Source organism: Plecotus auritus (assembly GCF_963455305.1).
Source record: "Plecotus auritus genome assembly, chromosome: 7".
In the NCBI taxonomy this organism is placed as follows: domain Eukaryota; kingdom Metazoa; phylum Chordata; class Mammalia; order Chiroptera; family Vespertilionidae; genus Plecotus; species Plecotus auritus.
Window position 1 is genome coordinate 142,586,153 of NC_137774.1, and position 17,699 is coordinate 142,603,851.

Below are 17,699 nucleotides of genomic sequence, written 5' to 3' on the forward strand. Positions count from 1 at the left end.
GTAATCCTCTGCCATGATTTGGTTTGGCATGTTGCTTTAAACTTAATTTGATACAACTTAAACATAATAGGGGATTTAAAATATTACATTTAAATTAGAATACATATTAGTGGAGAGAAGTGGCATTGTTTGGTATTAATGGCACGGCTCTACCTATAGTGGAGGAGGCTGTTCTAACTGGAATTTCTTTTGTTAATTATGAAATAGGTAAAGTTGGGCAGACACATAATGATTTTGCAAGTGTTGTGAGAAAAAACTGAAAAAGAATGTAATATTAAATTAGTAATACTGATAATAATCAGGGCCTTATTAAAACTATTCTCCTCAAAAGAGAATAAAGTTTAAAAACCAACTTTTTCTCTTTCCCTTTGTGACACTAGAGTAGTGGTTCCATAGTTTCACTGTTAAGAGTCACCTGGTTTATTTGCTGAAAATGCAGATTCAGGACCACACTTTCAATTTTTATTTAATAGGTCCTGTAAAAAGGCCCAGGAAGCACCATTTTAAACAGTACTAGGTTAGAGATTTCTCCTCAATTACACCAGCAATACCTAACCCCCACTCTGGGCTTAGGCCACAATGAAGATCTACATGAACCTACAGTTCTGTCCAGAGAAGTGAAGAACTTACGTCTTAGGCCCTCTGAATTAAATCTCTAGTCCATCTAAACCAATTTAATTTTTCATAAATTCAGCTCCTAGTGTCCAAGGATTATACAGAAGGATTAATTACATGAATGTGATGACATTGATGAAAAAAAGCAAAGCCGATCCTTAATTAAAAATCAGTCACTCTTATCCAGTGTTAAGAAAAAGTTTCTAGCATAGCTATCTTGAGTGCATTAAAAACGCTTTCGCCCCGGTTGGTGTGTTCAATGGTTAGAACGTCAGCCTGTGCACCAGAGCAGCTGTTGCCAACCTTTCGGACCTCACGGACCACCAGTTGGCGACCGCTGCACCAGAGGGTCCCGCGTTTGATTCCTGGTAAAGGGCACGTACCTGAGTTCGATCCCCACTCCCCAGTCGGGGCGCATGTGGGAGGTAACCAATTGATGTATCTCTCTCACATCGATGTTTCTCTTCTCCCTCCTTCCACTTTCTTTAAAAAAATCAATGGAAAAATATCTTCACTCCTTGGGTGAGGATTAAAAAAATGCTTCCAGATTGATAAACTAGTAAGCCTCTAGCTCTCTGACTAGTGAAATAGAGAACATACAAATCAACAATGTCAGAGGTGAAGGAGGGGATATCAATGCAGACATTAGAAAATTCTACAGGATCATTAGAAAATACTACAACCAACTTTAGGTCTATATATTCAACAATATTAATTAAAAAAAATTCCTTGTAGGAAAGAAAGTGCTAAAGCTCACTGAAGAAACATATCCTCCAGAAAAGAAAGCTCCAGTCCCAAACAAAACAATTTCAATGGGGAATTCTATCAAAAAGTTAAGGGAGAAATAATCTCAAGCTACACAATCTTCCAGAAAATAGGAAAGGAGGAAGTACCTCACAACTCATTTTACATACCTATTACTCTGATACCAAAATCAGACCTATTATAAGCAGAACCCTTTAAGTCAATGTCTTGATTTGCTAATATCTGCTGTGAAGATTACTTATTTACAATAAGTAATAGGAATTGGTGTATTTATTCCTTTTTACCTCCTAGATTGTTTGTTAATATAGTACCCATACCAAATTCAGTCTAAATGATAGCAGTTCCCTCACCTGGATTTCCATCTGATTCAAGCCATTTTTGCTCAAGTATCTTCCTCACTTTGGAATCACTGCATTTCAAGAAAGTTTTGTGTAGTTGGATTGTGCTAGCTACTCATAAAATTGTAAGAAATGCCCCAAATATTTTATTCTTGCTTATCTGAAACAGGGCATTAAGGTAAATCTTTATATACAGTCTACTTAGGAATAACTGACTTACATTAATCACATTTCATTGTAGTAGCTGTAGCTATTATGATGCTATGTAAAACGTAAAATGTCTTTTTTATGCAAATGACACTTTCATTTAATGTAACAAATTGTTTATCTAATTTTTATAATGTGGTTTAAACAGATCCTTTCTAAAATAAGATTATCTTTTATTTAAAGAATGAACAATATGTGTCTAGGTTATTGCTTGTAAAAAGAGACTTTGTAATTAAATCAAATTATATAGCAGATTCCAAGTGACCCATTATATGCTACTTTTTAAATTTGAAACAGAGTGAAACTGAAGGTTTGATCATGAGAAGATGCTTGAAAAACCATGTACGTACCCAGTGCAGTGGCTATAAAGTCTTATTAATCATTTAATCAACCTTATTCATTTTGGAAGAGATATTTTACACTGCTTACACTTTATCTTGTACAGACATTTCATTAATTATTACTCCAATTTAAGGGGCAAATCTCACTTCGAATATAGCCTTCATATTGGACCAATTTGTCATGGCAATAAATAATTATGCATTTAAGAAAAAACAATTTTTGTATTTGACTTAATGTACTCTTACATTTAAGAAATCCTATATAATAAAGAGGTAATATGCAAATTGACCATCACAAGATGGCGACACCCACAGCAGGGGCGGGGCCAGCCACTCCGCGTGCCCCACCGGGGGGCCTTGGGTCCTCCTGCACCCCCCACTAACTGACAGCTTGCCCAGGCTCCTCCAACGAGCTGCCCATCCCTTTCTTCCTCCCTCCCCCAAAACTGAAGCCTGACTGTGGTGTCCAACAAATTGGAAGTTTTAACTCATGTCGTTGAGAGTATCCTCCATTCCTCAGTCAGGGCCGGCCGCTCTGCGCTCCTGCCGCCGGAGTCCCCTCAGCCCTGTCGGGGGCCTCGGGTCCTCCTGCACCCCCCACTGACTGAGGCTCAGGCAAGCAGGGCCGGCCCAAGGTGCAGGCAAGCCTCGGATGCTGCCCAGGGCCAGCCCGAGACTCAGGTAACCAGGGCTGGCTGAGGCTTGCAATGCTGGCAGTGGTAGCAGCAGAGGTGTGATGGGGGCATCGCCTCCCACCCCTGAGGGCTCCTGAACTGTGAGAGGGGGCAGGCCGGGCTGAGGGACCCCCCGCTCCAGTGCATGAATTTTCATGCACCGGGCCTATAGTTATATATATACTAGAGGCCCAGCGCATGAATTTATGCACCAGTGGGGTCCCTCGGCCTGGCCTGTGGGATTGGGCCGAAACCGGCTCTCCGACATCCCCGAGGGGGTCCCAGATTGTGAGAGGGTGCAGGCCAGGCCGAGGGATCCCACCAGTGCACGATCAGGGCTGGGGAGGGACGCGGGAGGTTGGTCAGCTGGGAAGGGACGATGGGAGGGCTCCAGGGTGTGTCCAGCCCATCTTAGTCCTGATTGGCCGGACCACAGCAGCAAGCTAACCTACCAGTCGGAGTGTCTGCCTCCTGGTGGTCAGTGCACATCATAGTGAATGGTTGACCTGTCGAGTGTCTGCCCCCTGGTGGTCAGTGCACGTCATAACGAGTGGTTGAGCGGCCTTAGCATATCATTAGCATATTATGCTTTGATTGGTTGAACTGACTGGACACTTAGCATATTAGGCTTTTATTATATTGGACATCCTTCAAAATAAGTGTTTATTTAACAGCATAACCTTTTATTTTCCTGACAAAATATTGAAACATTACACTCACGTTGTAAAGTTGCTTTCAATCTTAACTTTTTCACTATTTTATTTAAGGCATAAGTAAAATTAGTGTGATTATAGGCAGAGGTCAAAATTTTTATAATATTAATACATGATTTAGAATTCAAAATCAAATATCAGAAGCTGGAAATCCTTTAAATATGCCCGTGAAAATAAGTGGCTTTTTTTTTTTAATGGGAAAAACAAACAGGATTTTTGGACTTAGAAAAGAGTCAAGCCGAAACCGGTTTGGCTCAGTGGATAGAGCGTCGGCCTGCGGACTGAAAGGTCCCGGGTTCGATTCCAATCAAGGGCATGTACCTTGGTTGCGGGCACATCCTCAGTGGGAGGTGTGCAGGAGGCAGCTGATCAATGTTTCTCTCTCATTGATGTTTCTAGCTCTCTATCCCTCTCCCTTCCTCTCTGTGAAATATCAATAAAATATATTTAAAAAAAAAAAAAAAAGAAAAAAGAAAAGAGTCAAGCTTCTTAGTTTAAAGTTAACCAAATAAGCAGTAATCTAAGATCTGCTGTTGGTAACTGAAACTTAGACATGTGCGGGTTTATATGTATACACAAACACAGAAACTCACCAATAATTTGGAAGAATCCATACTCTGTTAGTAAATACAAGGTTATTTGAGGACCATCTCAGTTGTTTTAAACAACTTTTTCTGTTGACTAAGGAGCTAGGAAAAATTTGGACTTAACTGAAATATTATACAAATTCTTAAGTTTTAAGAAACAGTTGTATCTCCTAGGTCAGTGGTCGGCAAACTGCAGCTCGAGCCACGGTTTGCCGCTCTGTTGACTAATGAGTTTGCTGACCACTGTCCTAGGTCAAGGTCAGCAAACTGTGGCCTGCAGGCTGGTTTCCTGATTTGTAAAACCCACTGCGCTTTTGGCCAACTGGCTGCTCTCGCACCACAGCAGCAGAGTGGAGTATCTTCAATAGAAACCACATGGCCTGCAAAGCCTAAAATATTTACTATCTGGCCCTTTACATAAAAATTTTGCTGATGCCTGGTCTAGATACTTGCTGGGGACAAATGGCCTCAAATATAGAGCTTTTAAAGAACAAAGTCCAATGGTCATCTAAATGAAACAGAAAAGGATATGTGTAGAAAATATACAAACGTTTCTTGAGAATAAAACTCACAAGATAAAACTAGTAGATGGTCTTTTCAAAACAAATATTTAATATTTTAACTGTTTTACAGAAGAGAAATTTAAATAACAAACTTTTTTACTGTTGACTTGATCATTTTACAAAGGTGACAAAAAATACAGAAAGTTCTGTGAAACTCAATGAAAGGCATAACATTGGAAATTTTCTTCAGCTTTCCACTTTAGTGGCCGAAGATACCACACAGACTTGTGCGATGTCATCATATTCATATGTTCTCTTTAAAAACGTGTCCGTTAGTCTTAAGCCGGAGACGCTCTATTGAGAGAAAAATATAGGCCTAAGTTTTCATTCAATGGTAATTACTAGAGAAAGTATGGATACAGTATGATGGGTTAATAGCTCCCAAATACTGAAATTATTGAAAAGATAACATACTTGCAGTCCCTGTACTGAAGACAGTAGAGTAAGGGCAAGGCAGAGAGAGGAACTTGGATGCAGCTTTCCAAGCTGTCTTCCTGAAATGCCGCACCAGTGGATAGAACTGGTATTGCACATTTCCAGAACTAGGTCCATAGTCCGTTCACTGCTGGGGGAATCAGAAAAGCAGGAATAAATCTTGTTCCTTTCACAAGAGGGATGGGATATTCTTGCATTACTTCCAGCGAATTTGTTTTCTGGGTGTCCAAGGAGAATTAAAAGCCAGAAACAAATTAAAATATATCATTTTTATTTCACTTATGATAGTCATGAAAATGAAAGAAGATAGCATCTCCTAGGGTTTAAAGTGTCACTGAGACTAATTTGCCTTTCTGGTTGTTGGCCTTCTGGTTCTATTACTAGTCACCTGGCTCCCTGCTTTGCCACTTTAAAAACTGTGCCACTTCTCTGGGAGACTTCCAGACATCTGTGTCTAATCTTAGTGCTGTGCATCCTTCCTATTTCTGTTAGGCAATCCGCAGGAAACAGAATGACAAACTGAGTCTGGTCCAGTGCTTGTCCTATTTATGTTTCTTTACCATGGAGATAACACAGAAAATGACTGACAAGATTTATAAGAAGTAAAAACTATTCAGGTTTGTTCACTGTTAACATAAAAAGCCTGCTTCTGCTTACAATTGATATCATCAGTTCAGCTTATGTTAAAACAACTTTTAATGAAAGCATGCATGTTGTTTAAAAAAACACACAAACCAAAGGCTCATAATGAAAAACACTCTACCACCATTCATGACTACCTTCAACTCTTATCTTTTTTTTTCATAGTTGGCTCTATATTTTAAAATATTTATTTAAAATTTAATTTATTGATTTTTAGATATAACAATTTAATGGTACTTAGCTTTTATAGGTTTCTGTCTCCTAAACAAACATTTAAAATGTCTACTGTGCCACAGACCAGGTTAGATGCACTACATGAATTTTTGCATTAAGTTTCACAAAAACCCAGAAATTATGTTGCTAGCACTTGGTCATTTGGTCAATAATGGATTTGCTATACCTCAAAAATCTCAAAAGAAGCAAACAAACAAAAAATCCAAAACCCCACTGTAAATGTGCAGGGTCTTTGCCCTGTGTGTATTGTTTGCTGAGCTCCTCCAATGTGGTCGGCACTGCATTTACAATACTGGGTAAGACATGGGCCCTTCCCTTGAATAATTCACAATCTAGTGAGGAAAAGACTAGTAATTGTAGCAATATGTGAGTGTCACTAAAAAAACTGTATTGAACTTTGCTGTAAGAGAGAAAAGGATGATTAACTGTGCATGGGAGGGTCTAGGTGGCTTCATAGGGGAAGTAGATTATTTTTGAAGTTTTGAAGGATGACTATTTCCTATCTCCCACAAATATCATAAGGTGGAAATGAAAATGGATTAGAAAGGATTATACATTCACACAGTGAGGGCTGGGACTCATCACTGCAATATTATTATTTTTTTGTTAAATATATTTTATTGATTTTTTACAGAGAGGAAAGGAGAGGGATAGAGAGTTAGAAACATCGATGAGAGAGAAACATCGATCAGCTGCCTCCTGCACACCTCCCACTGGGGATGTGCCCGCAACCAAGGTACATGCCCTTGACCGGAATCGAACCCGGGACCCTTCAGTCCGCAGGCCAACGCTCTATCCACTGAGCCAAACCGGTTTTGGCCACTGCAATATTATTAAAATGCCCCAAATAATAATACCAAGTAGTAATAGATGGAGTAGCAAAAGTGATAGGATTGGGATTTAATCCTAGGTTTTTCTAGCTTCAAAGCTCTGGGCTCTGCTTTTTAATAACTAGATTATACTTTCCCTTTATTATCAAAGTCCTGTTTTCCAATCTATGGTTATCCCTTATATTAAATTCATAACCTATTTTTACTTTCTTACTACTAAAGATATAGCCCTAGGTGTAAGTATGGCTCAGAAAAATCTGCCTTGTTACATTAAATCTATAATATATTATTCCACAAGAACCTACTATCTCATGCTTTAATGATGTGAAGTGTGAGAGAAGTGTAAACAATGAAAAGAATATGGAATTTTAAGTCAAATACACCCAGTTTCAAATTCTGGCCCTATCTTTTCTAGCTCTCTGAGCTTAAATAAAGTTCCTTAACCTCTGAGTTGGTTTTCTCTTGCATAGACTATGAATAATTAATACCTACCTCATAGGGTATAATGCATGAATGTAATCAAATACATCAACTGCCTAATGCAGCACAACCTCAAAAATATGTAATGTACAGGTACCACATGAACAACTACAGTATTCAACATCAACATCAGAAAAGGCTACATGTCAACAGGAAACTTAAAAGGTGACAACATATTTAAAATACTTAAAAATTCTCTTTTAGGATTAAGAAGCTCAAAGTGGTAGTTATAAAATAGTCACAGGGATGTAAAGTACAGCATAGGGAATATAGTCCATAATATTGTAATAAACTATGTATGGTGCCAGGTGGGTACCACTAATATTGGGGGAACACTTTGTAAAGTATATGATTGTCCAACCACTAAGCTGTATACCTGAAACCAATACAAAATAATATTAAAAGTAAACTGTGATTAAAAAATAAAATATAACTTAGGAAAAAAGAAAATAAAAGTGATCTTTTAGGTGGGTGAGGAGGAAAGGACATCCATCCACAAACACTGGCATTACCTGCAGTTTGTTATTTTACAGGTAATATGAAAAGGTTCTTCCAGGATGACGGTATCTGGGATTGCCTCCAAAGACAATCTAACATCTCCATAACCTGGAGCCTAAAAGGAAAAGCAACACAGTTAACATACATGTATTACAAAACCTTTCCATTGTTATGAAGGTACCACAGTAGGACATTCACTTAATAGTTGCTGGGTCTCTAAGATGATGTTTGGATAAAATATTTTTCTGTTATTCTATTCTTCATTCTAACTTCTTTTGCTGCTACTACCTGCAGAACAGCACTATAGACCCTGCCTGTTTTTGCTATAATTACTCCATGTTAAGAAGAGTTATAACGAATCTCAAGGTCTATAAATCTCATAGGTAAATAGTAAAGACATTTCAGGAGGTCTGATCTTAAAGGGATGCTTTCCAAAGATACTGTGGCTCATATACACATAGCTCTAAATAGGGAAGATTACTGCCTAAACAGAAAGAGGATGATCCTCTGAAATGACCCAGGAAGAAAATCATGTCTTTTCACAAGACACATGGGCAAGGACAGGCCACAGAAACATGAAAGCTCGGAACATGCCATGGCAGGGCGATAGCTAACTGTTACATTAAAAATAGGCCAGTGACAATTTTTTTCAAATTATTACTTCAAATAGTGAAAGAACAGTTCATTTTAGAATATATCAAAACAGGTAATATTCAGCACTAAGGGAGGATTCTGTAGCATATTCTAACACAAGAAAGGAAGACTGGTAGCTATCCCTATTCTCAGAGCAGAAATGAGGTATCCAACCAATGCTTACAAGGTCACATTAGTGGGACTCACACACTGGTTGCTGATAACTCAGATTTTAAACATCTTAAAAATGGTATAAACTGAGTAGGTGACTGTAGTAAGAGTTTCAGGACATTGCAAAAAGGAAAACTTTAATATAGTGGAAGTCAGGTGAACAAAGTATGAATCACCTTAAGAGGGAACAACTGATAAGCAGATATTTTAATTTTTGTTTGGTAAAGAAAAAAACCATGTATGAAGGATAAATGAACAGTTGAAGATTTTCCATTTATCTCAATACCAATTTTTTTTTTCCTAGAGGTCAGTAAAATTATTAGTCTTTTATCTCTTATTCTCTAGTAATATTAATGGGCCTTTTATATTGCTCTGGTTTTTAGTGTGTAGACCAGGGGTGGGCAAACTTTTTGACTCGAGGGCCACAATGGGTTCTTAAACTGGACAGGAGGGCCGGAACAAAAGCATGGATGGAGTGTTTGTGTGGACTAATATAAATTCAAAGTAAAGGAGCGGAGGGGAGAGCAAGAGAACCGGATAGAACAGCCGGATCAGGCCCGCGGGCCGTAGTTTGCCCACGGCTGGTGTAGACCTAGGAAAATTTAAGGTGTTCTACCTACCTACCCGTCCCTCCCCACACACCAAAACCTGAAGTTTTTCCCAGACTCACCATTCTTTGAAGTTGGCTGGTTTGTAATCTTCCCCTTTCACCTAGATTTGTTTTCCACACTATATCCAATTTCCCGATGACTGTTACCCCCTTAATGATGCCTGCTTTTTCTGCAAACTCCTTCTTGGGCTTTAGGCAATACAAATACTGGCGTGTATCCATTGGCTGCAAATATGTTCTTGACCCAAATGTAGTTACACTGAGAGGGATGGAGACAGAGATGGAGAGATTTCTCTAGCATCTTTTAAAAGAAAAACAATGAGATTGTTCCTTTTGACAGGAACTGAATGATATACCATCCAAAGATCTAGAACAGAACAGGTGAGTTATTTCAACACAAATGAAAAGGATTTATACTGAGAGGATTTATTTTTGTTTAATTTTTGTTGATATGGAAAATCTTGAGGTTCTTTATAATAGAATGCAATATATTACCTAAAATATTGGATATGTACCAATTAGCTGAAAAAATGCAATAAAGATAAAAACTTTAAATATCCTTTTCCTCTTCTCTAAAATTATAAAAAAAGATTAAGAATAAGAAGGGGGGTATCAATTGGGGAAAAAGGAAACATATGTAAAACTTAAGACAAAAAAAAAATAAGAAGAAACATAATATTATAAACTAAGTAATTATTTCCGAAATGAACTAAAATAATAGGAAGAGAATGGAAAATTGTTTTCCCCAGTGGGAGTATGGGAGGTTAAGAACTCTTCTGTATCTAACCAGCATAATAAGATAACAGTAAACTTTCATTCTTGTTTAAGAAAGTCAGGCACTTTCTCCAGCTATTACCTTCCTATCCATATTAATGCCAAACCTACATTTATTTATTTTTCTAAATTACCTATAGAAAGACATATGTTTTTGTTTTCACAAAAAAATCAATCATCTATTCCTATGCCCTCTCCTTTTGATGATGACTGAATATTTCTTCTTAAAACTCACCATTTCTAATCTCTCCATCATTCCTTCCGATGTCTCAGTTTTATCATTTGCAGGATAAGATGAAGGTTTCACATTTAACTCACTGCATTATTATGAAAATTAAAAGAACAAGTGCTTCAAATAGTAAGACATAAAATGCAAATAACTAGGATCTTTATTTTTATGAATAGGTAAAGCACAAGGCATCTTTAGGGCAGTGAAACTACTTTGAATAATATAATGATGGATACTTGTCATTACACTTCTCAAAACCCACAGAACGTACAATACAAAAAATTGAGCCCTAATGTAAACTATGGATTTTGGTTAATTATAAGTATCAATATTGGTTCATCAATTGTAACAAATGTGCCACATTAAAATAACATGTAAATACTAGGATGCTCTGAGTGAGAAATTGCTTTTGGATCAATTTTCCTATGAAAATAAAAAAAGTCTACTAACTTAAAAAAATTAAAAACCATCCAAGAGTAACAGATATCAGAAGAGTTCATACCTTTCAAAATAAGAATAAACACTTCATAATTCATACTTACCATGCTCCAGCTTGGTTGACGGAATTTAATTCTGTTACATTGTACATTATAGATGGCTCCAATGAAACTTTCTCCATAAACATGGGTGAGGTCGTAATATTCTGAATCTGGGCTTCGAGAAATACTTCATCGGTCTGAGAATATGAAAAAATATCCACCAAAGTGTAATGCTATTTAAAATATTAACCTCAACAAAATATCTGATCTATATGAAGAAAAAATATTAACCACAAATGTGATTAGTTCATGCCTGAAAGTCAATGTTATCAAAATTAATGCAAGAAAAGAAATCTTCATCCTAACATAATTAACAGGGGCAAAGTCAAGTGTTAGTCAATTGATAACTTGTCAAACAATGGATGGGGGATAACTATGATATTTTTGTATTAAGATAAAAAATATTTATTTAACTGGAATTTCATTCACAAATCTCCTAAATCTCCTAGTATAAGTTATTAATATGTTAAAATGAAATTTAGTATGATTAATATACCTACATACCTATCATTTCAGTGATACACTATGATAATTTAATCTTTATAACATTTGAGCATAATATAACTTCAATTGTCACACTGCTTCAATTTAGATAATATAGAGACCACTAATACAGTGAATAATGTATTTTATATAATCTTACAGAATTTAACTTTAATTAAAGCAATTTGTTAGTGGCCATTACTAATTTCTTGGTTCATTTAAAATATAAATTTAAGGTAAAAAATATGTGAATTACACCTGACAATTTTAGAACTTTTAAATAAAACAAAAGGTATTTTGTACTTAGTGATGATTTGAAAAGTGATACTATTCAGCAGTATTTTAATTAATGGGTAATTTAAATAAGTACTTTTATAAAAAAAATTTTATTCTCTGATTATTTATGTTAAACATTCTTTTTATGCTATTTGGTTATTATTTTTTGTGTGTGTAATTGAAGGATAACAGATAATTTGGTTTATTTTATAAACTAACCTATATAAGAAATAATATACTAAAGATATTCAAGAATTAATTTGTTCAAAATTTTGTAGTTATATAGGTACATAATATATATGTGTACGTGTGTGTATGTGTGTGTGTGTGTGTGTGTGTATATGTACACATACTAGTATGTATATATACACACACACACAAACTAACTATGACCAAAATATCTTGGCATTTATAAGCTTTTAAACACTAAGTTCAGAAAATGAAAATTATTTGCAAATATAATGATAAAGTTATATTCTAATGTATTATCATCTAAAATAAAACAGGTTCTTTAGTTCTTGGCACATGTGCTCAAATGAAAACAGAAATATAATGATGTATCAGTTTAAAAGAATATACCTTAATTTAAAGGCATTATTCTGCTACTTTTTCTCAAAAAAATCCTAAATATATCCCATCAATCCATTGCTTTAAAAATAACAATAGATCTACATTTCAATTTTAAAAGTGCAATTTTCTGCATAAATTAGGAAGAGTTTAGATAAAATGAAAGAAAAACAAGCAGCATAATGGAAAATTAAGTTAGTTTGAATAGTTAGTATAAAATAATTTGACATTTGAAAAATTAAGAATTCAGTGCTATGGCAGTTGATATTGTTATTATGTATGTAATGTAACACTGCATAAGCAAATACTGCTTATAGTTAATAGAAATTTGAAAATATGATTTTAGCCAACTTGGGAAAATTTGATTTTCTTCTGTTTACTGTTATCAAAGGGCCATCTTTACCTGACCCAGACTTAAAACTAAAACCACTTGTGCATTTGAAGATAAATTTAAACTAGATAGTTTTTTCAAAGAGTTGAAGTACTAGTAGGGTATTTTATAGTAAGATGTTGAAAATCCCAAGGCTATTTTAAACAAGGTTAACATGTCTCTTTTAAAAAAACACTTAAGGGAAAAGCACTAAAAAGGAGAATATAATTGTTTCAATATGACAATTTAATCTCTGATCTATTTTTTCTCACAGAATAAGACAATTAATATAAATTTAAAAAGTACAAAAAATTGTATATATCTTTTTGAAGTCAAGTAGCTGGTATTCATACTAACTTTATTTTTCCAATATGTTTGTAAAGAGAGATTAATTAGAGTAAAAAAGTGGTGAGTAAGATAAGCATAGAAATTTATAATAAAAAATCAAATTACCACAGAACTGAGGTCACTCTAATGGAAAAATAAAAAAGAAAAATTAGAAAAATCAGAATTAAATGTTAAAGAAAAAGAATAACTAACTTTAAAATAAAATGCATTTCTGCATTTTTTTTAATTTACTATACAAGACAGCATTAGTAAAACAAGAAAGTAAACAGAAAGCTACATAAAGGAATATGACAAATCATTTTTCTAAACAGGTGAAACTATTAAGGTTAAATGAATAGAGACGAACATGACAGGTGAGTACTTAATAGAAGCAAATATTCAAGGGCACATCTTGGGGGAGAAAAGTATATTCCATGCCTTTCTAGTTCTATAAATTCTTTACTACACTGTAATTCTTCATAGATTACTTAAAATGGACATACAATATCCTCCACATTCAGAATATGTACAACGAAGAGCTTCTAAATTTATCTAATAATGGAATCCTTTTTTCAAGGAGCATCTTGTGTGATTAGGGTTCTATGGATCACACTTCAGAGAATGTTGAGCTAGACCACAGACAATTGAGAATTTATTCTATCTTGTTAATAGATTTCAGTGAGTCTTTTTAATATATTTCTAAAGTTACCAAATTATCAAGGGTCATCTCAAATGTCCCTTTTTTGTCCAATACATAGCTGGAAATCATATTTCACTTCTCTGTGTTCCCAGAGTATTAGTACACTTCATGATCTAGTGGGGGAGGGGTGCTTATACTATACTATGTCATGCTGGTCTCCTCCATTAGACCTAAGTTCTTTGAGGATTGTGAAAATGTTCAGTTTATTTATATTTCTCTTCATCACCTGGCATGGAGCTCTGTGCCCAGCAGGTGACCAAATGTTTGAATCCCAGCATCTAATGTCACTTCTTGAGAGGCTTTTCTATTTTAGAAGACTACAACAAAATTTCTCATAAAAACTTGTTTTTTTAAGGTGACACACATATTATTAGAATTCTTAGAAACAGCATACAAATGTCTGCGACAAATGTTGGACTAATTTTAGTTGTGTAAGGACTATGTCACAGAGTATAAAAAATATCACCTACTGTCTAGGGCTGTGGTCGGCAAACTGCGGCTCGCGAGCCACATGCGGCTCTTTGGCCCCTTGAGTGTGGCTCTTCCACAAAATACCACAGCCTGGGAGAGTCTATTTTGAAGAAGTGGCGTTAGAAGAAGTTTAAGTTTAAAAAATTTGACTCTCAAAAGAAATTTCAATCGTTGTACTGTTGATATGTGGCTCTGTTGACTAATGAGTTTGCCGACCACTGGCTAGGGTGATTTACTAACTCCTATCATTTCCTTGCATTTCCTAGTTGGGGTCAACAGAATCTGCCTCCTCCTATCTTGTTTTTAAAGAGATGTCTATTTTCAAAAGTTCAGATTTTACTAAAACTTTTGTTCTGAAGTTTGTTGGCAAAAACTTAAAGTTTATGTTTATTTACATATAATGTTAGCTGAAAAAGGCAACAAATAAAATTGTTACTATGACTATAAAAACAGAATATTATATATAAATGAGTAAAGACTGAAAGAGAATATGGATTAATGAAAAATTAGTTACTTTTTGGTGTGGTAAAATTGTGGGTTTTTTTTTTAGGGGAGTATGTCACTTTTATATTTTTCATGGAGTAACTAGCAATTCATAAAGCTATTCAAAAATCACTGAATAAATGACAAGTATTATAAAACTACTTGTCAAGTATCTGAATATACCAACATATCTTCAACAAAGAAAACCCAAAATATCTTAATATGTACTATCCTATGAGCCACTTATAGAAAAAAAGACCCACTACAGCCCTATTTATTTTTAACTTTCTAACATATCTAGTCTAACAGAATAGTTACCAATCTCCCCTCCTACTAGGAATGAAATCTTTCCTATCCAAGTAATAAATTACTAAGACTATTTAAAATTCACCAAGCCAAATACTGCAATTAATCAAAATTACAGTATTAAATAACAAAAAAGGTGGAGCACATATGTAGTATTCCAATTCCCCTAACCCCCTAAAGAAATGTCAACTCTTTAAACATCTAGTAGGCCGGCTGGTGTGGCTCAGTATTTGAGCATCGACCTATGAACCAGGAGGTCGTGGTTCAATTCCCAGTCAGGGAACATGCCCAGGTTGTGGGCTCGATCCCCAGTTTGGAGCGTGCAGGAGGCAGCCGATCGATGATTCTCTCTCATCAATGATGTTTCTATCTCTCTCTCCCTCTCCCTTCCTTTCTGAAATCAATAAAAATATATTAAACACACACACACACACACACACACAAAAAAAAAACACACCAAAAAAAACAAAAAAACACAACCCCAAACATCTAGGAATCTCCTTGATGGAGACTCTACCCTCCCATCAACTATGTACACTTTTCATTACAGGTTACATGTGCCTGGGCAACTCTGCTTGGAATGCCTTCACTGCTCTGACACTTGGGCTCCCCAACATTCCTTCTTCCAGACTCTGCTCAGTTCCCCTCCTCTTCCATGAAGCTTCTTCAGACTACTCCAAAATCTCCTCCCCAGAGGTCCTATAGCACATTTTTTTATATCATTCTCTTAGGCTCACTTTATACTACAGTAGCTAGTTTTGTTATTTTATGTCTTTTTTTCCTCCTCATAGGTCTTTACTGTAGGTCAGGTTCCTGACTTAGACATTTTGGTATGCCCAGTTGTACAACAAACTTTATACTGCCGAGCTCTACTTATCAATATTTTCCATGTAAATATTAAATCTTTTTTGCAGGGTTAGAGCTACCACTTCAGTTTTTGAAATATCAGAATTACATTGTAAATATTCAGCAGATCGCTGATGTTTTTAAGCAGTAATAAGAACCATTAATTGGAATGATAGGGCAATCATTTAATGAAAGGGGTGAAAGCTTTACAAAATTAACAATGAAAATAAAAATCATACTGATTCCATGTAAGTTTAAAACAGCTGATGAAAGTGATCTACAATGAAATTATTCACTTTTGATTGAACTTTATGCTCATTTTCACAAGTAATTTGCAGGACTATCAGCAATTGACTTCAATATGAAAAGAAATGTAATACTACATTAATTTTAGTCAAATAAGATCTTAATGTTTTATCCAAAATATTACGTGCCCAACACTTACCTCTGCATTGTAAAATTTGGTTTTCACATCCAGTGGTTTGAGAACCTAGTTGAATAAAGCATATCAAGCAGGAGATTCTTATCATTTGACCATTTATTTTTGTTTGCTTGTTTTAAATAGCAGGGCTTAAATGTGTCAAAGCCATTTTCCAATTTATTTGTAAAAGACTTTTCTAACAGGTATGCGATACTCTTACAGAAACAAAAAACCCTAAGGTAATTCTAAATGCATCTTTAAAAAGGCAACCATCATTTCTTGACTAGGGGATAGTTACTTGGGTTTTACTTCATTACATTTGACTAAACTGAACACATTATTTCAGTATTTTTCTATATGTTTATTTTACCAAATTAAGCAACTGAAATTCCTTTTATTTTCTCAAAAGGCATGTAAAATCTTAAACAAACGAGCAATGTAACAAAGCAACAGCAAAATATGTTTCCTATTGACAATACTTTTTCTTTCACTTAAAGGAATAAAAAAATATATATAGCATCATAGCTAGATCTATATATAGACATACATGGTAGTCTTGTCTCCAGTCCACACACATACGTATGTTAAACAGTGGTTTTTAAACTATTTTTGATTACTGACTTTGAAAATTGTGTATAAATACAAAATTCTCCTGGAGTCTCCGATGAAGCTTGGTGTACTCAGCCCAAGTCAATAATTTCTCATTTAAATATTTCCTTATAAATAGTTGATAAAATTTACACTTATTTTATCTGGACTTGTCAGTCATTTTCCCCCTCTTCATGTGTGCTTTGTGAAGTTATAAAAATAATTAAAAAATTTGGGGGGTAAAAACCTTCAAGTTTCATTACAAGAACATCAGATTGGTACACTAGAGGCCCAATGCACGAAATTGATGCAAGGCTAGGCCCTCGCAGCCCCAGCTTTGTCCGGAATGTTGCACGGAAGGATGTCTGGTCTAATTAGCATATTACATTTTTATTATTATAGATTGGTAATGGTAATTTCTCTGCTTTTAATTAACTTAATTACATCTAACTTTAGATTGCTAGCAATATGAGAAGTCCAAAAATATTATTTGCTTTATTTGGAGCCTGTTGTAAATAGAAATAACTACACTTTCAAAAAACAAACAAACACAAAACACACACACAAACAAATCAAAACATTTACCATTGTCATATTCAATACCTGAAATTTGAAGAATTTTCTAAAATACATTTTTTCTCCGCCCTGAGTTGTATAACTCACTGCACACACCAAGCTGAAATAGAAAGATGTCTTAATCATTCTGAATCATTTTTAGTTGTGTTCCTTTTTAAAAAAATATATGCTTTTATTGATTTTTAGAGAGAGAAGAAGAGAGAGGGAGAGATAGAAACAATGATGAGAGAGGAACATCATGGCTGCCTCCTACACGTACCCATACTGGGGATTGAGCCGGCAACCAGGGCACGTGCCCTGATCGGGAAATCCAACCAGGAACCTTTCAGTTCACAGGATGATGCCTACCCAATGTAACACTCTTATAGCAGATGTTTCTCTCTCTCCCTCTCCCTTTCCCTCTCTCT

At 35.3% G+C, this 17,699-nt stretch overlaps 1 protein-coding gene across 11 annotated transcripts in view; it reads right to left on the reverse strand.

Annotated features, from left to right (window-relative positions):
* Positions 1-4,829: 4,829 nt before the first annotated feature.
* The window catches only part of TRAPPC13 (trafficking protein particle complex subunit 13), a 31,210-nt gene continuing 18,340 nt past the window's right edge, over positions 4,830-17,699 (reverse strand). For 2 of the 11 annotated variants that reach the window (XM_080681419.1, XM_080681412.1), the window contains 8 exons: positions 17,320-17,392; positions 16,153-16,197; positions 13,028-13,045; positions 10,882-11,015; positions 9,397-9,595; positions 7,937-8,037; positions 5,218-5,368; positions 4,830-5,097 (listed from right to left, as the gene is read on the reverse strand). In XM_080681419.1, coding sequence (XP_080537545.1) covers positions 4,990-5,097; positions 5,218-5,368; positions 7,937-8,037; positions 9,397-9,595; positions 10,882-11,015; positions 13,028-13,045; positions 16,153-16,197; positions 17,320-17,392 — 829 coding nt within the window. In that variant the 3' untranslated portion in view covers positions 4,830-4,989. Of the gene's footprint in view, positions 5,098-5,217; positions 5,369-7,936; positions 8,038-9,396; positions 9,596-10,881; positions 11,016-13,027; positions 13,046-16,137; positions 16,198-17,319; positions 17,393-17,699 lie in introns of all 11 variants that reach the window. The other 9 variants (XM_080681414.1, XM_080681418.1, XM_080681413.1 and 6 more) reach the window with 5 other exon arrangements.